This window comes from Triturus cristatus, chromosome 2_1, assembly GCF_964204655.1.
Source record: "Triturus cristatus chromosome 2_1, aTriCri1.1, whole genome shotgun sequence".
Classification (NCBI taxonomy): domain Eukaryota; kingdom Metazoa; phylum Chordata; class Amphibia; order Caudata; family Salamandridae; genus Triturus; species Triturus cristatus.
Window position 1 is genome coordinate 737,721,176 of NC_140581.1, and position 22,535 is coordinate 737,743,710.

Consider the following 22,535-nt stretch of genomic DNA (forward strand, 5'->3'; position numbering starts at 1 on the left):
TCCCATTGCTGCTTTGTAGCCAGTAGGTTGCATGTTCAGGTCAGTGTAACCTGCCTGCTTTTGATACCTTGATAATGAAAGACCATTGCATCCTCATTCCTATAGTAGATTTGATTGCAGATCTTACCTTGGATGCTTGGATCTGCTTTACTTTATACCAAGGCAAGCTTTGCTTCATGCTAAGGGAAGCCAGGGTTTTTTTTTTCTTACTTTAGTTCTTGATATTTAGATGACATTCTGTGTGGTAATTGTTCGAACCTGTGCACCTTCCTAGTTCGTTTGAGGAAACTACATGTGGCAAACGTTTGTGTGAGAAAACGTAAAGGAAGTTTGCTAAACCTTTCAGACATTAGGACAATTTAGGGATGACTGGTGTCCTCTGAGATCGCACTCACCATCCCCGCTATCTCTCGATGCACAAAATCTTCTAGCTGCAGGAATTGTCACTGCTTAATTAGTCGTATGCTTTGTGTGTCCATGTTTTTGACAAGGAAAATTATATCCGCATTATGGTGTGTAATAAAATCAAGTTCGATTTTGTTTGTGAGAGATCATAAATTTAGCAGAGCACTAAGTAAATGTTCCAACTTAGCCCTTATATTATTCTTAACACTTGTGATCTGTTGAGTGAATTCCATTGGATCCTCTACTAACCTGGCGACTGTAGTAGATTAATCTTTTGTAGTTCCTGTCGTGTATGTATGTAGTGTCCCTTCACATACATTTCAGTAGCCCTGTTTAATTCCAACTCAGTCAAATGCTGGTCCAGTTTAGTCTGTAAACTAAAAAATAAGTTAACAGTCGGAAAGTCATAAAAATTAAACACTTATTCAAAATGACGAGACTGTAGTTTCGAAGTACAGCTATCTATAGGGCACCCATAGCATCCCTGTTTAGATGGAGAGAGCCCTTGCACATGCTCGACGCAATCACTGAGTTTCTAGAGACTGTCAAGTTGTGCATTAAAGTAGGAAAGTGAGATGGGTGTTACTGTAAAAAAAATATCAGTGGATGTGGCAAGAAATTAGTGTCAACCAAATCATAAAGTGACTGAAATGTGCATGAATGTTAAGCAATAAAACAATTCACAACTCCCAGGATTAAGTCCTACTCAGTCTAAAGTTGGTACAGTGTAGTCTGAAATCTAAAAACTAGTAAACATAGAGAAAATGATAAAAATATAAAAATCACTGTGTATCCTCTCTATATTCGGGGTCCCCTCCTACCCCAGGGTTTAAGGAAGAGGGACATTATAAGTCTTCTCTTTTTCAGATCCCTTACTGGCATGGTTCTAGGAGTTCTAAATCATCACTCGCCAGGTTTGCCCAGAGAGAGTCCTATTGTGTTCCCAGCAATGCACAATTCTTCATGTCTCCTGGGCTATCCTGACATTCTACAGATATTTGTCAACTGCCTGTCAACAGTCAACCTCTCGCTCCCTATGGCACCCTAGAACTTTGGTGTTCAGTTGCCATTTTCTCCAAACAGGCCACCAGCAGTTACCCTTACTCTACTGCAACATTTGCATCCAACATATTCGAAAGTGACATCCTAGAATGGGGCAAGATCACAACCATATTTTCACCTCACTCATCCACGAGATCTGCTTGATCTGTGTGCACATGTTCTGTTGTCTGAGAGTCTGGTGCACCCAGAGAGCTCTTCCCAAATCCTGTTCCCGCATCTGTGAGAGTAGGCCAAAAGCTGCAGTTCCAGCAAGATAGTGTCTGGTGTGAAAGCTAAATGCTTATTCTTGATTTCTATACTTCTAAGCTTTTATTTGTTTGCATCATAATTCCTCTTTTGGACCTAATGTTGGTGTGCTATTGAACTGCAGAATGTCACCATTCCCAAACCTGACTGACCCCATTCTGCTTGCAGCCTGTAGTGTTTAGTTCCTGTTCCGGTAATTCCACAGTCTTATTTTTACAGTCCTTGAAGGGAGAGGTGGATTAGAGAGACTTGTGAGGACAGAAGCTCTGTGGGCCTTTTGATGGAAAACAATGTTGCGATACCCATTGGCTACACTACATCGGCTGCATGGTCCAAGAGTTCTATGCTGCAGGCCTCTGCCCCTTCCAGCACTTTTACAGATGTTGTAGTGGCATGACCACGCTTCTGCATCTCCGTTACACTGCTCCAGCCTTGATCACTATTTGTAGGACTGCTACAGTCTACCTCAGCCGCAATATCTCTCTAGCTGTTCTACCAGGAATGAGAAGTATTCCCCAGTTAGTGGGGAGTTAGCACATTTATACTATCATGAAAATAAAATGCAACAAAAAGAATCAAGTTTGCACAGTTTTTTTTAATATAAAGATCAGTGCTCCAAACACAAGGACTGAACACAAAGTTTACATTAAAATAGCCCATCACATGAAAACAAAACATTTATGTTGCAAATTCATGTTATTATTTTCCAAAAGGAAGTACTCCCTTATAGAACGATGGCTTCATCTCTCAAATATATATAGTTCAAATTAATATTTATTTTTAAAAATGTTGATGGGACAGCCTTACATTTGATTGAACCCCATGAATCTGTAACGTAATTTTATTTTTGTTTTTAACTGATGAGCTATATTAATGTTTACTGTGCATTAGGTCTTTGCGATTTGTGTGTTTGTTTATTATGTTCTGTATTTGAAAGTACTTGTGATGCCTGATCTTTGCTACAGTTATGCTTTATGTAGTTATAAGATGTCTAAGAATGTTATGCACAATATAGTCATGACCTGCAAGGTTAGAGTATATTGGAGTCCTCCAGTGTGCTAGCTATATGCAGCAGCTCTCGTCTGCCACTGGCTGCAGATCCTTTTTTTGTTGAGTGGATTTCTTGCGGCCTGGCATGCACCAGTTACAGTCTGCTACAAAATGATGATTAGGCACTTTAGTGTTCAATCTCTTCTCATCTGATATCATTAGCACCCTCTCTCCGTTCATCTCTTCATTTGTTTTGAATAGAAGCATTTTGCTTTCATCCCGCTTCATCACATTTCATGTGGGATGTATCTAATAAGCTTTCCTGTGATACGTACATTCGTTTTTGTCTTCGTTTCCTGATCTGTGCTTTCTCAGCTTAGTTACTTTGATATATATATATTAGTGCTCTGCTTCTTCGGATTATGAGGTTTGTGTCTGGTTACGTCGGATATGTGTGCTACTGATCTCATGTAAGCAAGCATTCTATCTACTTCATTAGCTTCTGGACACAGCATGTGTAAGTGAGGCATCTGTGTACAGGACTCCAAACACCTCCAGGGACCTCGCATGCAACATTCAAAACTTGACACCTAAGGCACCCTTCATCCATACACACGCTTCCAACCTGTCATTCACCTTTCGATATGCATCCAGTTTAGACAAGGTAACAAAGTGCATCTGGGCCACATCAGGGGTAGAAACCAGCCATACCATAACAATTGTACTTGGATATTGCTATCTTGGCCTTCGCTTTCAAGGTTCAAACAGTGAAAGATCCCTTAGGAGGTGACAAATGTATAGTACTCCGATAATATGTGTCATACGCTAACAGCACTCAACACAGGCACTTTCCCGTTGATGAAGCTCAGAAGAGCACTGTTGTACATATAAAATGTACAATAACCATGAAGATAAATGCAAAACACAGATAGCCCTAGCAGCTTCTATGGTTGAAATTCAAACCCAAGTGTGTTTTAAGTGCTAATGTAGTAAAGTCTTCTTATTAGGCCAGTGCAAAGTTAAAAACTTCTTGAAAGAAGCCTGTACCATTTTTAGTGTGGCTGTATGACAGCAGCTGTAGGAATATAGAATTTGAACAGATATTGAACAAGTAATAAAATAACCATGTTAGTGAGCAATTGTTCTTAGATTGTAGTTGACAAAAGGGTCCCATTGTGTAATGGTTCCACTCTTTTATTTTTTGCTGACCCTCTCTGAGGTAGTGTCTGTCCATAAACCGAGTGTGTAATTTTCCTCAAGATGCATAACTGCTTGTGACGCTAGTTTTTTATAGCCTTGGAGACTCCTATTTCAACCTATTTGGAAATAGCTACAAAGTCATCCCATTTAAGTTAATGAGTTGCAGGCAAAATGGTATTGTTGTGGTTATAGGTTCTACTGTATTGTTATGGTTGTAGGTTATACTATCCCTAGCCAAGTATGTTTTTGAAGGCTAATCCCATTCATTTGTCTTTGTGTTGGTAGACGTGGCTCATATTGTAATGATAAACATGCTCTGGGCCTCTCTTAGTGCACTTGTTCACAAACGAGCAACTGTTTGAGCAACCCACATGGTTCATTGTATGGTGCATCTGCCCAATACGTATCCAAATACCAGTATTGGTAGTCAAATGTATCCAATAACCTGTGTAACGCCCCTCAAAACTGCTGAATATGGCTTGTTGTGATTTTTTTATGAGCATACCTTGGGCCCTTGTACAAAAAAGATTGTTTGTGAATGCTTCTACTTGCTTCTCAATTAATAAAACTGATTAATTTGTTTTCAGAAGCCACCGATGAAGTATCTTTGGACAGTCCAGAAAGAGAACCAATACTTTCACCAGGACAAAGCCCTGCAGTCACTCCAGTAACACCCACTCCCCTGGTGACACCCAGAATGGAAGTCAAAAGTATATCTGCACCTATAATATACGACAGATCCAGGGATGAGGTACCAAAGCACTTTGTTGCTAAATGATATATGCAGGGCACTGTATAATTATGTACAGAATGGGAACTTTGCCACTGGATTCAAAACAACCTGGCTGACGAGGGTCATGAACCCGAAACCGGTCCCAGGATGCTTGTTTCCGGTCCAGGGAAGACATGGTTTGGCAGTTCGGGCTGGACGGTTCCCATGAGACACAGGGTCAGACTGATTTGCATATGGCCATGTCTGAACTGGGGTGGTGGAGTGAGCTAAAGAATGATGATGGATTAAACCCAGATCAGTTGACTGGGGATGAGTGTTTGATTTGCTCAAGCGCTCCGTCCATCATCCCCTTTGTTATCGCTTTGTTCGCCCTAAGTTGGCAGGGTATGCCCAGACGTGGGTCCCTTGCTCACTTTGCCACTGGATTCAAAATAGCCTGGCTGACGAGGGTTATGAACCCGAAACCGGTCCCAGGATGCTTGTTTCCGGTCCAGGGAAGACATGGTTTGGCAGTTCGGGCTGGACTGTCCCATGAGGCACAGGGTCAGACTGATAGGCATATGGCCATGTCTGAACTGGGGTGGTGGAGTGAGCTAAAGAATGATGATGGATTAAACCCTGATCAGTTTACTGGGGGTGAGTGTTTGATTTGCTCAAGGGCTCCGTCCATCATCCCCTTTGGTATCGCTCAGAATGGGAACATATGTCAGTCAAATGTATTGTAAGAATTCCTTAAAATCATTGGAGTATGCAAGCAAATTAAATGCTAATGCTATAACGTGTTCACATTGGTTACAGTTAAATAAAAAAATCTTATTCAAACTCCGGATGAGACTTTGACCATTAAGGAGTCATATCCTCCAAATTTGCAATCATACCAGGGCTTAGATATGCTTCATACATTCTGAAGCAACTTTCCAAGTGAGCATATTTTGTTAAACATCCGCCCCAATGCTCTTTCTTTTATCTGTCAAATTAGAAGGAATACAGTTGTGCACACTAAACTTCAGTAGTTTACATATACCGTAGTTGCTGTCTCATGATGGTCACTGAATACTTTGCCATTTCTGTCCTGTCAGGGCTTTGATTTCCTTCCTCCTCTTTTCTTCATGCAACCTACCCATGATTGCCTTGCCAACAGTGCTCTTGTTTGGAGTCTGCACCTAATAAGGCAAAACCCCTCATTAGAAACACAAAAAATATACATAGCCTGAACATTCCATTCCAGAAACACAGACAGTTTACAACCATTGCCAAGACACCTTGAAAATAAATGTTCATTCAAAAGAGAAATACTTATACCTTACAACTCTGGAAGGGTGGGAGTCTGCCGTTGATGGGAATGATCCTCTTCTCCAGGTCATTATTAGAATTGAATCTTTCTATCACGAAACCTAGGTCAAACTTCATTGTATGCAAGGCCTGAAGGTGAGGATTATGTGGATTCAAAACTTACCACCAGCGAGGCAACATATCTCACCGTCTTAAAGTAGAACTGCTTGAAAGTAGATTTCACTTACCAGTCAGCGGCATTCATGTTCTCAAGGTGACTTTCCAACACAAACAACTTAGAGGCCATGGCTCCCCTGGCCGACTGGACCTGAAACCTGGAAGTATCAATACCGGTCTCTGACATAGCCCAGCATACCCACAGCAGAGAGAATACTGTGTCAAAGGGATTCCTAATAGGGATCAAGAGCTGACTGATGCCTTCCTTTTGGAACTATGCCGTCATAGCCTTGTATGCGATAAGACGATGTGCCAACCAGAGTTTTGGAGACTCCAGGAATGAAGAATAGAAATTATTCTTGGGTTTAGTCTTGGTTTGCTTGGTAAGTATAAGAGTTACCTGATCTGGTTAAGCACCTTTCCTGACAAATGGAGGGCTCTAACTTCAGACAGTCACTTGCATGAAATAAGACAAAGTAGAATTGCCAGCTTAGCTGACGACTCCATCTTTGTAAGGGCCTCCTTAGATCCAAAAATGAAGTTGAGTGTGGAGTACTTGGACTTCAGGGTCTTAGATAACAGGATTCCCCTAAAGAGTTTGCTAATCAGGGTTTTGATATCCCGCTGGGAGTTTGTCCTGGGGCAAATGTCCTGCTGAGAGTGGTGTTTACCAATCTGTAGGCCAAGCTTTTCTCTGCTAATTCTTCAGGTAGTTGACTGTGTGAACAAATGTGTCTCTCACAGGATCCAGACTAAGTTCCAGACACCGAGAAGACCGTCTCTCCCAATTGGATTTGTACTGCCTACTGGTACTGTCTGCCCAGGCCTTCCGGATATGTTCTTCAACCTGTCGACCAATGGCTTGTGACATACACCACAGCATTAAACAGAGGGAGCTCTTCAGAACCAGCTGGTGTGATTGACTACGCCAATCCCTCGGAATGTTCAAATTGGGGGGGGAAGAAGGGTCAGGAAATCCAATTAAAGTCCCATTGGAAATCAAGCTTGGCTCTCCTAGAGGAGTCAGCAGGACCACACCTGCCTCTTGTTTCCAGAATGGGTTGTCATCCTAGCAATCATTGTGAACATAGAGAATGCATAATTGCAGCTCCTTCTCCACACTTGAGGAAAAGATTCCATCGCCAGGGCCCCTTGTGACAACTGAAGGACATCTCTCTCTAGCTAGTGAGCTGGAGGGGGGAGCAAAGAGGTCTGTCTGAAAAGGCCTCATCTGGTTCCTGGCCTGTGGAAAATAAATGAATTCCAACTTAAAGCTGCAGATATCCCTCGGATATTGGGAATTCCAATCCACCCACACATTGGTCACCTTGGGAAGATGCTCCACCGCCACCAAAATCTATTTGCTTAGGCAAAAGTGCCAAAAATCCTCCACCAGCCGAGCCAGCACCTTGTTCACAACAACCAGTTGATGTACTATACTTCCGAGATATTTTCCATTTGCAACAGTACGCAACATGTAACAGAGTCCTTCAACAGGCATTTCACTGCAAATTATCCCGTTTGCAGCTCGAGGTAGTTAATATGCTGTTCCAGCTCTTCCTCTGACCATTCTCCTCGTGTAGACACGTCTTCACAGCCAACTGAATAGGCTGGCTTCTGACTCTATAATGAAATTGTGGTGATTTCCAAAAATTTCCCATCCGTTCTGGGCCGCCACATGGTCAAGCCACATTGGACTTCCATCCTATCTTCATGTAGGAGGAAAGCTAGATCTGAATACCAAAGGCCCATCCAAAGGGGTGCCTCCTTGAATCTCTGCAGGGATCGATAGAGTAGTGGGCCTAGGAAGATCACGTGAATGGATGTCGACAGGATACCTTACAACTTGACAATCTTGTGGAGCAATATCTTATAAACTGACCTGCTCAGTTCCCTTTTTATGTCCACTATCTAGTTCCTCGGAAGGTGCAACCTTGCTGAAACTGACCAGTAAGGTGATGATTTGACTGGGCTCCAAATCTGACTTCTCATTGTTAACGAAGCCCAGACACTGTAGGAAGTTCACCATCAAGATAAAATGAGAGCAAAGCTGGTCCAGCAGAAACATTTTGTTCAGGTAAATAATCATCTTGGGGCGCCTAGCCCTGAAATAAACACCACAACCAGCTTGAGGAGCTTGATAAAGGTCCTCCGGACCCGTGAAAAGCCAAAGGGCAGGGCTGTGAATGCAGAGAACTGGTTATGCTAGCAAAACTAGAGAAAGTACTGATATGCAGTGAAATGTCCTCAAATCCTTTGCCACTGGATTCAAGCTAGCCAGGCTGATGATGGGTGTTACCCAGAAACCGGTCCCAGGAGCTTGTTTCCGGTTCAGGGAAGAGCTCGCTTGGCAGTTCGGGCTGGACTGTTCCCATGAGGCACAGGGTCAAGACTGATTTGCATGTAGCTGGGTCTGAACTGAGGTGGCGAAATGTGCTTAAAGAATGATGATGGATTCAACCCAGATCTGTGACTGGGGGTGAGCTTCTGAAAAGTTTCAGCGCCCCATCCACCATCTCCTTGTGTTTTGCTTTGTTCGCCCCATTATGGGTGGGAACACTGCCTGGTGCCTGGGAGGGATGCCCCCCCTTCTTTGTTTTTTTAATGACATTTTTGTTGATGTCTCGTGGACTTTCTGGTCCCTTCTGGGAGTAGAGAAGAAATACTGCTGGCCCATTATGAGGTGGAGCAAGAGTTGATGTCTGGGTGGCCCACATGCCCTTTTTTAACTTTTCCCTGGTAAATGCCCTCGGTCTACCCCTGGCGGTGGCAGAAAGGCTATGGTTCTCAGTGAGGGGTAAGGAGCATATTCCATTGCCAGGGTCAGTCATCCTCACTCCATTTTTGTAGGTCTCTCCTAGGCAGAGCGCTGCCTCTTTGAGACATGCTGTATTCAGGTATGGACTTGAATCTCCACCCATTTTCCGCCAATATTTTCAATTGGCTTCTTTTACTGTCCTTAAATAGGCGTAGTAGTCCCTCCTTAGTATCCCCTCTTCTCCTTTTGTAAACTTCCATGAGGACTGCCTTTGTAACACGTTGTTACTCTGTATGTTTTGTTTACAGTCTGTGAGCGCTATTTTCTTAAATTACTGTCTCCTTTTGCACACACGACATGGTCTTCTGCAACGGCTGGTCTTTTCTTTAGTAGCGCGGCATGCCTTGCTTTATCTTTAACAATGGTGGCCACACCCCTTTCTTTTGTTCTGCCCAGTCTCGTATTTAACTTGTAAACCATTATCTGTTTATTTTTTGCCGCACCATGCTATGCTTTAACTGTAACCTTGTCCAGATGATGACCTGGAATTAAACAGGTCGAAACGCCGTCACCTATTCAGCATATATTTGGCGTCACCGTGGTCTACTTAAACAGCCCTAACGAAGAAATCTTTGACTCTGTATATAATCCTCATTGTTTCGTTGACCACTTTTCAATCTCTGTATATATTTCTTGCACCGCTCACGCTATTCTTCACCCCTTTTGTGTCACTACGCCATTCACTATCACTAGCACGTTCAGTGCACAATTGTGTGTTCTGGTTACTTTGCATAAACTGTATTGTAGTGCCGATATAACTACTTACAAAAATAATTTACTTCCTTACTAATCTTTTTTGTGGTCTCCTTTTTTCCCTGTCCTGAGAGATTGTTTCTCTCCTAGTACTTGCCCCCTCAAATGATTACCGGTCGAGACATTGTCTTTTGGTTATTAACTGTAACAATTGCAGTCGCACACCTTTCCCGTTAATTTGCAAAGTGGGACCACCCAACAACTACATTAAATAAGTGAATTTCAAAGATGTTACCGAAAGGTTACCGTCTTTTCCAGATTGCATAGTAAAATATAGCAAGTTTGCATGTACGACTTGCGAACTTCACTTCCAGCTTTGTCACAAGGCGAGATGACGTTTAGCAAATGGGCTTTGCCCATCAGAAAACCAAGCCTCATATCCAGTCAAATGAACCAGCATGGGCCAGCTGATATTTAGCAATCTCTATGCGTCCATTGTTTTTTTTCTAATGCCGTTAATATGCAAAGTGGGACCACCTGACATCTACATGAAATAAGTGAATTTCAGAGATGTTACTGATGGGTCACTGTCTTTTCCAGATCGCACAATGAAAGACAGCAAGTTTGCATGAATGAGTTGCGAACTACACTTCCCAGCTATGTCACAAAGCCAGATGACGTTTAGCCAATTGGCTTTGCCCTTCAGAAAACCAAGTCTGATATCCAATCAAATAAACCAGAATGGGCCAGCTGGTATTTAACGAAGCTCGTTTAAATTTATGCCCGAGCTCTCCTACCGGCACCCGCTTTTATATTTACAAATAAAGTAGATAAGTATCGCAAATGCGAGACCTATTGCATTGAAAATGCTTGGTTTATATCCTTCCATGTTGCCTAGTGTCCATTCTGCCCTCTGGGGGGCTATTGGGGGCTAAATCACCAATCAGCCCAGCCCAATTGGTGGCAGAAAGATTTGTTCCAGATAAATCTAAGCTGCCTAATGGGTGGATCCCTGTTCGAGGATCAACTTTCGGTGGCAAAGACCCTTTTCCAGTGGTACCTCTACCACATTGATCGGTGGGCTGATTTATGCCCTCCGAGCACTAATAAAACAAAAGGCAGTACGTGCTGAATTAGGTTTTCTCTTGCCTGGCAACTTTATTTTAGAAAGAGAAAATGCTTCTGGTGCTTGTGCTAGAAAATTATCCTCATTTAATCTGGTTCACATCGTCCGCACTGCAGAGGTGGACATAAAAAAGTTCAGTTATTGTAATCAAATCCGATTTATCTGTTATGGGGCTCCCCTTACATGGCTATTTTCACTGTTTGTTTCAAGTTTATAATGGTGGCTATTTAAGCCTCATTAATCCCTTCTGTTTTGCAGTAAGACCCACTGTGGCTGAACCTTTCTGTGCTTCAACTAGTGTCCCTCATTCAGACATTCTGCTCCTGTGATGCTTCCTGGAATGCAGCTGCCATGAGCTCCTGTCACTGACTGATTCAGTTTCGAGGTGGTGATTAAGACAGTTTTACCCTTGACAAATTTCCTTTTGGTTTGAATTAAGTCCCTTTGTGGATGTACCTCTTTGTCCTTGAACTCTAACTCAGACTCTGGACATTCTGCAACCACAGTGGTTTGGGGAATCCGTTTTCAGGTGTGACTCACCATTTAACATCATCACATTGGATCATCTTTCCTTACTATTCCTTGATTTGTTTATTCAGCAAAACTGTGAACATTCCATTCTATAGACTGAGCAAGTTCTGTTCTTGCTCTCTATTGCTCTACTCCCCTACCTTATGACATGTCCTGTCCATGTTTGAAGATTTAGCCATGGGGCCCTTGGCCCCACTTTAAGTGTCTATACTCTTCCTTTTTGGAAACTTATTTCATCCAGCCCAACCCTACTTGTCAATTGTTTGTCTCCTCTCTTCCAGCCCCTTGACTGCTAAAATTCTCTTTTAGTCCTGATGGTGACCATCAGTCTGTATAATATGCCGAAACGTCATCGACTTATGCATTTAGACTGTCAACCATTTTTTTTAATCATTCCAAAGACATTTGCTTTGTTAGCTTACACATCACTCTTTCACCTTTGTTGCAGTATGTGAGCACTTTTTTCAACCGAACAAAGTACTGGATTTGTAGGTGCTTGCATATTGTTTTCACAAGTATTGATTAGTTTTATTTTGTATTAGTTATACATCCAAAAACTCATTAAATCATACTGAAAGAGGCCACCATAATAATTGATGGTGTTATGTACCCTCTGTTCCTTTTTGACATACTGGGTAACCCTTGTCCATCCTTTTCATTCATCTATTCAAAACCTATGACTACATAATTACTAGGACCATAATGAAAAACTTTAGATTTGGTCTTTTTTCTGTAAGATTTTGCTCTATATAGAAAAATGTAATGACTAGGATTGGGTTTTGAATGCTAGTAACTGTTTCACCATCAGTACTGTGGCTGAGAACTAAAGTAAGGGAGCTTGCTGTAGTATAACATTTAAAATGGTTAACTATGGACTTTGGAACGTCAGGCTAAATTCATTACTATAGACGATGAAAATCAGTAGAAGTAAAACACAATCTGGACCTCTTGCTCAGCTTTACAAATGTCCTTCTTTTACTTTGGACTCACAACGTTTTAATTCTGGCGCAGAGTCATCAAACAGTCCTCTGTCTAATCCACACAGTTTTTTCTGCTTTATAGCATTAGTGACTTCCTTCAAACCCATAAAAGCATATATTTTAGTGACCTCCTTCAAACCCATAAAAGCACATAATATTATGGGATTGCGAACAAACGTCTTCTAAGCTTTCAGTATATAAAGATTGATGTACAAATCTGATGGATTCCCAAATTGGAATAGAAGTAATGTGTAAATAAACTACTTACCTCTAACTAGTTATAAATTCTGTATTGCATGGAATTTGAGTCTTAAGTGAAAACGACCAACTGCAAGATAATTCAGTGTCATTATCCTTCTTAGATGTTGATAGTTTCAGCTTCTTTTCCATAATTTGGGTACATGTTCATATATGGGGCCTGTGTTTAGTCAGAACTGATGAGATTCTCTAGGCCCATAGTCCTTAATCTTTTCACCGCTAGGGCTTTTCTGTCCTGTCGCTGAGTCCTTTTTAGGTCTCGCCTGCGTTGCAGCGCGCAAGCAGTGCTTTGCCTTGGTGAGATGTATTGTTGCCGCTTTTGTGTCCGGCTTCTCTGGAAGCGGGGTTTGTGTCCGCCCTGTCGGCATTGGGGCCCGCCCACCCAGACTGGAGATTTCGCTCGTGCACGCACGTGCATGGCGTCTCTTCCAGACACGTGTGTTTATATATGCATCGCACTTTCACTTAAGGTAAAAGCACGATGCATATATAAACAAGCGTCAGACATGCGCTATAACAGCAGCACCATGATGTAAGCTATTTTACTGTAGCGTGTAGTATTAGTGCTCAACAAATACGCAGTTTATTTAAGTTCCCAGGGAAATGTTAATGCTGTGAGCGAGATTAGTGTGGCATGGTCTGGGATGTGACATTTTTACTGATGCAGATGGCGTAAAAGCTGCCTTTGCAGTGATACTAGTAATGTACAGTACAGAAGGTTTGAAGGATGGATTCCCCTGTGGACATCTTGCATGGGTCCCAGAGATTTGAAAGCCTTTGCATGTAAATGTGCCAAGTGCCACATAGGTGCAAGAGGTGTCAAAAACCTAGGCTGGTTTCATTTTTGACCTACAAAAACAAATCGTAGCCAGTGAGTATTTTGATTTGCAGACTTTCAAACGGCTGCTGTGTTTTATTTGTTGATGGTAACCTGCTCGCTGTGAACTGGCTGGCCTGCAGGTATCGGGGGCATCAATATAAAAGGAATCCAGGCCTGCCGGATAGAGAGATATATGAATATGTGCCTGGTAAGAGCAAAAAAGAGGACTCTGGGTCCTGACATAAGGACAGTAGCCGGGCCCAAATAGAGCACATGAGAATGAGGGGTGACTTCATTTATTCTCTCGTACTCTGAAGGCAGCACCCTCAGATCCCCCTCCATCACCCTAAAAGATCTCGTTCTTGCAAAACTAGCGCTAAATATGACACATTAGGTGGGTGAGCAGTGTGGCTACTACTTTCAACACCCTTCCATGGCCCTTTCTGCTAGGAGGGTCTGGGATCAGAGAAGCTGGGGGCCCATAACGAGAGCATACTTCAGGCTCAGTCTCCATCATTCTGGTTACACAATTATGGCACCAGAGTGCAGCATCTTTAGCAAAATGCCTTCCTTGTTTGGTATTTAAAAAGTGTTTAGAGCAGACTAGTCAGTATTCCTGCTTGGATTTGCCTGTTGGGGGTAAGCAGGTCTTAAGCCTGTGCAGGAATCCGCTAATGCTTACAAACAGATCACCGTCGACTGTGAAATGCACATAGCAAGAGTAACCAGCATTTGCAATGCAATAGGTCTTGCATTTACGTAAATCACAATGCCTTTTATTTATGTTTTAAAAACAAAAATAAAAGGCATTGTCGTTTGTAATGTCAATAGCTCAAACTCGCGTAAATGCGAGACCTATTGCATTGCAAATGCTTGTTTGATTTGGGGCCTTAAGTTTTTTCGAAAGAAGTTGTCTATGCAAATCTGTGTACTTTATTCCCTCATGTGGGAACTATAAAGGTACCCAACGTTTTTAGTATCATCTGCAAGGAACAAAGAAAATGGCTTGGGTTTTTTAAAATACAGGGAACTGCTGTGCCAGAAAGGTTTTTTTCTTTCGTTCTAGAAATGGCATCACCAAAAGGTTTGTTGTGCTAAGGTTAACAGTCCTACCAGTTTTGAGAAACAAGTGGAGTTTGTATTGTATTCCATTTATATAGCGCTTACTACCCCTGACAAGGCGTTGAAGTGCTTTTTTGGCGAGTAGCACTCTACTCCGGAACCCATAAAGGATTAGTTGTGAATTAATATAGTGAAATATGAAAGTAATTTGAGTGGTGGACATGTTAGTCGGTTATGTGGATTGAAAAGGATAGTGGAGGGAGGGAAGGATTTAGAATTCTCTTATTTTCTTTTTTGGAGCTCATAGCAATAGGAGAAGGCTTGGGATGAGTAAAAGGGAGGTGGAGGGGGAAGAGTCAGAGTGAAGGGTTTAGAAAGGCTTGTTTGGGAGATCTGAATAGTAAAAGAGGTCTGAGATGATGCAAGGAGGGGTAGAGTAGGGAAGAGTCTAGAAAGGGTTATTTTGGGGATCATTGTAGTGGTATTGGGTTTGGGATGAATGAGAAAGTGGAAGTAGAGGATATATTTATAGAGATGTAGGGTGAGAAATAGTGTAGTGCATTGGAAAGAGTAGTAGATTGAGGTTTTAGATGAGTCAGAGTTGAGTTAGAAGATGTATTGAGAGCGGTGTAGGGTGAGAAATATGGTAGTGCATCACATATGCTGAATTAGAAGAAAAGCAATAAATATATATTCATAGGTACATGGAAGGCATATATATGCATAAGGAAGGTAGTATATGTAGATTAAAGAAGCATTTAATAAACTCCGGCTTTCAATTATTGTTTTACTTTAAATTAAAAAAAAAATGTAAATCAATAAGGAAGCAATTGTAGATAAATAGTTATGATAAAAGATTACTTATTTATGCAGTCACTTTTATACATGTGAAAAACATAGAATAATGTAACTATCAGTAATATGTACATGTGTTAAGCAGAACTAACAAATATCTATATTTTTTAAAACCTAATTATACACGTTTATACAAATCAATACATATATATAGGTACAATCTGTAGTCCAAATAAATGCTTATACAAAGAGGGATATGCTGTATATTTCTGTTTCTGTATGGTGGTTATGTGGATAAGAGCCAATTCTTGAGTCGTTTTCTGAAGATAAGATGGTTATCTTCGGCTCTTACATTGGGGGATAAACTGTTCCATAGTTTGGCTGCTTGAACAGAGAAAGATGTGCCACCCATAGTTTTTTTCTTGTATGTTGGGATTTTGAGGTGAGGTGCCACTCTAGAGCAGAGGTTCCTTTGTTGAATGTGTTTGGTGATTTTATTCCCGAAGAAGAGCGGCCTTGTTCCATATATTGCGTTGTGGGTGATACAAAGCAGCTTGAACGTGGATCTTCTGGCAAACGGATCAATATTTTCTGTTTTTGCAGTTTCTCCATACTCCAAGGTTTAAAAAGAAAACTAAACATTTCTGAAAAGTAGACAAAACTCTAAGGGTCATTTGCGTAAATCATATATCGTCAAAATATAGATATGAGTGACCGTGTTTTCACCTGTATTTCTTTGCCATGACAGCCTATCTACAACAGTAATGTACCGTTACGACCATCAAACTCTGCTAGTTGCACAGAATATGTATGTCTGATGTCCAAAAACATGTCATACCCAGAGCCATCAACTAAACTCCTGCTTATAATTGTTCATTGCTTTTCAACCTTGCATCAGTTTATAAGGTAAAATCAAATTAATCAAAATGTTCTGGAGTAAATCTATTCATTATTAAAATGTACTTGAGAATCTGAGTTTAGGAATAGGGGTTACTTGTACCACTCTGAATTTAGGGTTACCAATAATATGTGATTTAGATGGCATTTGATAAAGTGAATCTTTTTTTGCACGCTGACTTACATTTGGAAGCCAAAAATGTATAGAAATTCAATGAATAATAACAAAATCTCTAGTATTCTTTATTTCCACATTACTATGGGTGAAAGTGGTAGCCACATATGAGCGGGCTTGTTGAGATGGGTATGTGCCTTAAGTGGTGTACACTAAGAGAAAAGGTGTCCTAGCCGTCACATTCAAATGCTGCTAAACCAATTTAACAGACTAAAGGCCATCAAAAATGTTTTGAATGGTCTCACTACTGGGTCTAAAGTTTATTTTCCCCATGGGTAGCAGCTTCTTAAATTGGTTACTCAATGTGGATGGTAAAGGATGTCCTAGTAGCTGCTCCTTTTGTGAACGAAGACTGGTGATATAATGTTTAGCTAATTGTTATGTATCACTCTTCATGTATTGTTACATCACACTACTTCATCACAAAATCTGTATCTTTTTGTTTTATTTGTTGCCTTAATATGTATAATTTGTTCTAGACTAAAACGTATCCGCACTTACCTGACCTATGATCATATGTGGAGTAGAGTGCATAGAATGAATTGGCAAATAAATGCTTCAAGCCTATATCAATTGAATTGATGGCCTTTAGTCAGTTAAATTGGTTAAGGAGCATTTGAATGTGACGGCTAGGACACCTTTTCTCTTAGTTTATAACGGCCCCATCCAGCCGCCTAGGGCCAAACCCCTTGTTGCTGTTACACTTAAGTGGTCTACAGGCATATATCCCCTGCCCGAAGTGCCTGATTACATATTTATTTGGTTTACAGACTTGTAGGTTTTGCTTGGGTGTCACAATCATTTAGCATGTGGGCAGAGACCTAAGTCTCATGCACTCAGGATATAGGACTTCTGGCCAAGACTTTAGGACATAATGCAGCATTCCATGTTTTATTATCTCATATGGTTGACCAGATCTGTTGACCAGCAGACTGGCTAACCTTGTGTAAAGTTCCACTGTTAAGTGAAAATCCAGAAAAGTGCATCAACATCCTGGGTGTGTGTAGCACATGTGTAGAAGTAGGACTCTTTGTGGTGAAAGTCTGAAGACTGGGACCAGTGGGCTCCATTGTAGATGACCTTGGTTTAGCATTTAATAAGACGGAGAGTGGATTCAGCTTCTCCAGAGAGTGTAAATGAAGGAGGTTGGAGATTGGCCTCCTCTTAGAAATTCAATGAGGACCTTTTTAGCCAAGGGCTGCTGGCTAGTTTTTCTTTAGAACTGCTATTTGATAGATGCTAGGGGTGAGGGATAGGACCATAGTTTGTTGTTCAGGGTGAGGAAGTTTCTAGACCAGACCTGTTCCTGTCCTGCTTCATGAAAACTGAGAGCCAGTGGCAGAGATTACACACTTCATTGTTTAGGGACTACTGCTTGGAGCCAGAATCATCATATGCTGTGAGAGCCATCACTTTGCACAAAGTCTGTGTCTGAGGAGGAGACGTAAAATGGCATTTGACCAAGACCAACTTAAGTAGTTCTTTATGACCAAGGAAGTGAGTGCTCCACAGAGTACTCGGAGGACTGTGTGAGCAGGGCTTGCGTCTGCATGATAACTCGTCTTCCAGAGGTGAAGGGAAATCACCCGAAGTCTGCATTTTCAGGTGAGGAGCTCCTGGTCTTAGCAGTGCCTAAGAGCCTGCCTTTTGAGAGAAAGAAAATGTCTATCTCACCCTGCAACAGGAGAATCTTTCCAGGAGGAGAAGCCTAGCATGCTCCTGGTCCGAAATGCACCCAGAGAGAGTGGAATTCCTGAGAGAGCGGAGCCAAGAAATGAGACCTCCTGTAGAGGGTGTCCCAGTTTTTCCACGTTTCCCTAGAAAAACATTGAGCCAGTTCGGGGCTGCACGTGCCTTCCTGTGTGTATTTTCCCAGGTCACGCCTGCGCCCATCTCCCTGTATGCACTAGCCCAGGTTCGGCTGCAGCTCTCTGACTGTGTGTGTACTGGCCTGGGGAGGGCTGCAAATACATTGATATGTTCATGAGGCTGGAGCTGCCATCACGAGTGTCCGGGTCTGACCAGAAACTGGTTACTAATCCTACCAGGAGTTCCCGTGTAGTAGTCCCAGAGGCCACTAAGCGCTGCCACACCATCCAGGGTTGTAGCTGCATGCCAATACCATAGTTTTGCTTCCTGCAGTGGTAGTGAGCCTTATAACTTGTGCTGAAGGAAGCGCAAAGGACTAAAGACTGATTTTCTACCTACTATGACGCTGGGGTAAAAACCCGAGTAAACAGTAACTGATTCCACATTTGACTTGTAGAGGAATGTAAACTGCACTAGAGCCTTACAGATGTAATTAGGTTCACCTGTTTGAGAGCGAGCATGGAGAGTGGGATACTGAGTGTAACTCCCACAAGAGAATTGTGATCAGAGGTGTCACCCTGAATGCTGGTTGAATTAGGCTGCACAATAAAAATGTACTTTATATTTCCATAAATGTGCACTGGACTTGTTGTGAAAGTTTGTTGGTTGGTTGATTGTTGAATTCTGAGTTTGTGCCCCCAGACTGCCACCTTGGGAAGCCTATAAATGCTCACCCTTGCTACCCTGAGTCAAGTCTAGAAAGGATTGACTTGGCCCGGTTTCAAAACCATGGTAGGTCAAACCCCAGAGCACCGGCGGCAAAAGACCACACTGTATTGTGGAAAACGTGTAATATTTTACTTGGCATAAGCGACAGCCATTTTGTATTTCTCCCGTCCTCTGCTGCTCGTCCTTTTCTGCCTGTGCTATCTATTTTAGTTGACTTCCTGACACAGCTAAAAGCAATGTACGTGCTGAGAGTTTGTAGCTGCCAGAGCACCTGGTCTCAGATGTTAACTGTCAATCATTTACTGATGCCATAAGCATTCCTGCTTTCCCTCCCACTTTGCTGACCATGTGGTTTTTCATCTGTCCTTGTTTGCTGATAACTATTTCTAAAACTTGTTCTTCCTATTTCTGTTCACATGCTTACACTGCACAAAAGACCTGTGTTCTGTGAATTTAGTGTACTACCTCAGGCAGCACTTGAGAGTGCTGTGTGGATGTGGTCCCACTCATGGGTGATTAATAAACTTATTTATTTCCAACTCCAGTGCTGATCTCTATTTTGTTGGTCTTTGAACCCGTGGACAAAAGGGTGACCCTGCACCGTTGTACCCCTAAAAAGGTACATTTCCATAGTTGGTGCCCGACTCATGGAGCCTCATCGGAGACACGGCCGTCCGAAGGAGTGGTCTTGACGGAGGACCGAAAATTTACTGTGAAGCGCACTGCACGAGGAGACCTTGGTTATTGCAGGCCTACATGACTTTTCCGGTTTTCCCGATTTGACCCTTCAGGTGGCGGCCGGTCTCGACTGGGATTTCTTTGGCGCATTCTGTAGTGACCATTAGGTCAACCGGAGATCGGCAGGTGGGAGTTGGAGTCCTCTGTTTGGTAAGGTCGCTAAAGCGGCACTCTTGATTTGTTAAGCCTGGGCTTTTTGTTTGAATTTGTTACTCAACCTTTGCAAAGTTTGAAGGCCGGTAATGTGGAGATTTTTCTCCTTTCGAAATATTTGGAGTAGTAATATTTTACTAATATTTATAGAACATGCCTGCTCTCAGCACACTCCATAGGTGCTGTTGCTGCTCTGGATGTACCAAAGAAAGTCTAGAACAAAGTCAGCCGGCTCCCCCAGAGGGGACGCCAAATCGAGATCTGTTTGACAAATATGTCAAATATGGTATTTCTTCCATAATGTACGGTCCCACTGTGGAACAAATACACAAAAAAGATTCTGATCTACAATGGCCAGTGAATGGGTCATTTGATTTTTAAAAGGTTCAATATGTAGAGCAGTGTTTATTTAAAAGAAAAAGTAGACCGGATAGGTTTGTGTGCTTATGTGGGAGAAAGAAGTTTGAGAAAGAGCGAAAAGAGCAGAAGCTATAGCAGAAAAAGAACAACGAAAAACGATATATCAAAAAGCCTAGAATTAAAAAATAAAGAAAAGAAGGAAAAACTAGAAAAAGAAGATAGGGAACGTCGGTTAGAGGTAAATGGCCAGTATCTTATTAGGCGCCCTACTTATCCCATACTTAATAAACCTCATGATGACTGCATCCTATTAGAACACCCCCCATCCCCATATACATTTCCCACTCTAAGTGCCCCTTTTGAGGTTTCTGACGACGAGCATTTGTCTTCAGACGACAAAGGACAAGATAAACAAGATGGGCGACAGACTCGCTCTACTTTGACTAAAGCAGAAAATTATACCTTAAAAACGGCTGCTAGGGAGGAGGCTCGTCGGTCTAACTATGGTTCAACAGTAGAACAGTGCAGAGCAATTTTATTTTGTAGAAAAATTTGTTTGGGAGGTAATATTTGATTATAGACAATTTTCTCAGGAACTAGAGCCAGCTGAAATAAATACTGATTACCAACGATTAACAGAGGGGACTTTTCCTTTTTCAGACCTATCTGACATGATTAGATGAGTGGTTAAAATACGAGACGTAACCTTGCGTTTACGAAAGGAGCAAGAGTTAGCTAGAACACAGAGAGGTATAGAAGCTGTTCAATCTCAAGCACAGAACGTAGACGTGGAAGAGGCTGCACCCAGTAGTACTACAGTTACTGTAAAACCTATGCGTGAAGCTGCACCACTGTATGTTCCTCCGAAGGGTTCGGGAACGAATGATGATAAAACTTTGGATGATGCAAAGGGATATTTTATATATAATTGGGTTTATACTCCTTGGAGTAGAGTTGATGTGATGGCTCTTAAAGCTGCTTTGCCCGACCCCCGGAAAAATCCTGCCGCCTTCTTTGAGGAGGTGGAAGGAGCCATCGGCTCCTGCACTATGACCTTGCCAGATATTGATATTTTCTTTGGGCTTATTTTGCCCCATGATATGTGGAGAACAATACGTAAAATAGATGACAATGCGGCATTTGGTGACACCTGGGTGGAATTGGAAAGAATAGATGCGGAAAGAGAGCCTGTGCAGAAACCTCAGAAGGACATATTAGATCTTCCTAAAGCTATTATGGCTAAGTTAAAAACTCTCATACCCCCTAAGAAAATAGATTGGACTATGCTAGCGTCCTGTAAACAGAAAATAGTTGAGTCAGTTTCTGATTACTTTTCAAGGTTGGAGGACACATTCCATGATTTTAGTGGTCAGTCATTGGCCGATGATACGGGTAAGCATTTGTTTGTCGATATATTTGTCGCTAATATGTTACTCGAAATAGCTAGTCGTTTAAAGACCAGTGAGAGTTCTTGGACTACGTCTTCCCCAGTTTCTCTTAACTATGGCCCAATATTATGAGCAACAGGAACTGGAAGCGAAAGGCAGGGAGGGTAAGAAGGATAAAGCTTTAAAGACAAAAGTTATGTTGGCTCAAATATATGGTCCACCATTTAGGGGAGGTGGAAGAGGCGGATGTGCAATGTAAACACCTGGAGTACCCTCTCCCCTCGAGCAAATTTGTCCCCTGATCAGTGTGCGTAAAGAGACTGGGCATTGGCGTTCTGAGTGCCCCCTTTTGCGAGGTCCGCAGTATCAGCGGGGAAGGGGCAGTATAAGAGGACGCCCAGGGAATTCAGGAAACCGGGAAGGTACAGGAACTCGTCCCAGGTTTGAGGCAGTTGAACAAGAACCAATTTACTCAAATACTTTTGATAGACGAAATCAATATCAAATGTCTGATTCTTCTGATGAGGTCCTTGCAGATTCTGATTACGCATAGGAATGCCTGGGACGGCGTAAGGAACCGGTTAAGGTGCCAATGGATCAAATGGGTCCTTATGTTGATGCAAACGTCTTGGGATCTACTGATCGGTTTCTAGTTGATACAGGGGCTACTCGTAGTGCTCGGTCTAAAAAACTGGTTCCTAGGGCTCCCCTGTCTGGCACAGTGATAACATTGATAGGATTCGATGGAACACCTAGCCCACTTTCACAGCCACTTAATTTCAGTCTTGATAAATTCACTGAAGCATGTCCATTTTTGCTTTCCCTTACCACACCGGACAACATTATGGGTATCGATATGCTTAAATATTTTCGTGCCACAATACGTTGTTTTCCGGAAGTTATGCGTGTTATTTTGAATGACAATTATCCAATGGTTGGGAGATCTTGTCTTATCAATGAGGATGTTTCTCTGCCATCCTTACCTAGTACTTTTGTGGGCTAAATCAGATACTGATGTGGGTCAAATGGTTGTTCCACCTGTACATATTCAAGTAAAGGAGGGTGTCTCATTGCCTCGGCTGCCCCAATATTAAATATCCTGAGAAGGTGAAGAAGCA

The 22,535-nt window shown here is 42.1% G+C and overlaps 1 protein-coding gene across 1 annotated transcript in view; it reads left to right on the plus strand.

Moving 5' to 3' along the window:
• Positions 1–22,535, plus strand: part of SNX2 (sorting nexin 2) — a 556,635-nt gene that overhangs the window by 243,139 nt on the left and 290,961 nt on the right. Inside the window, exon 3 of the mRNA XM_085632673.1 lies at positions 4,491–4,654. Within this exon, the coding sequence (XP_085488799.1) occupies positions 4,491–4,654 (164 nt within the window). The remainder of the gene's footprint in view (positions 1–4,490; positions 4,655–22,535) is intronic.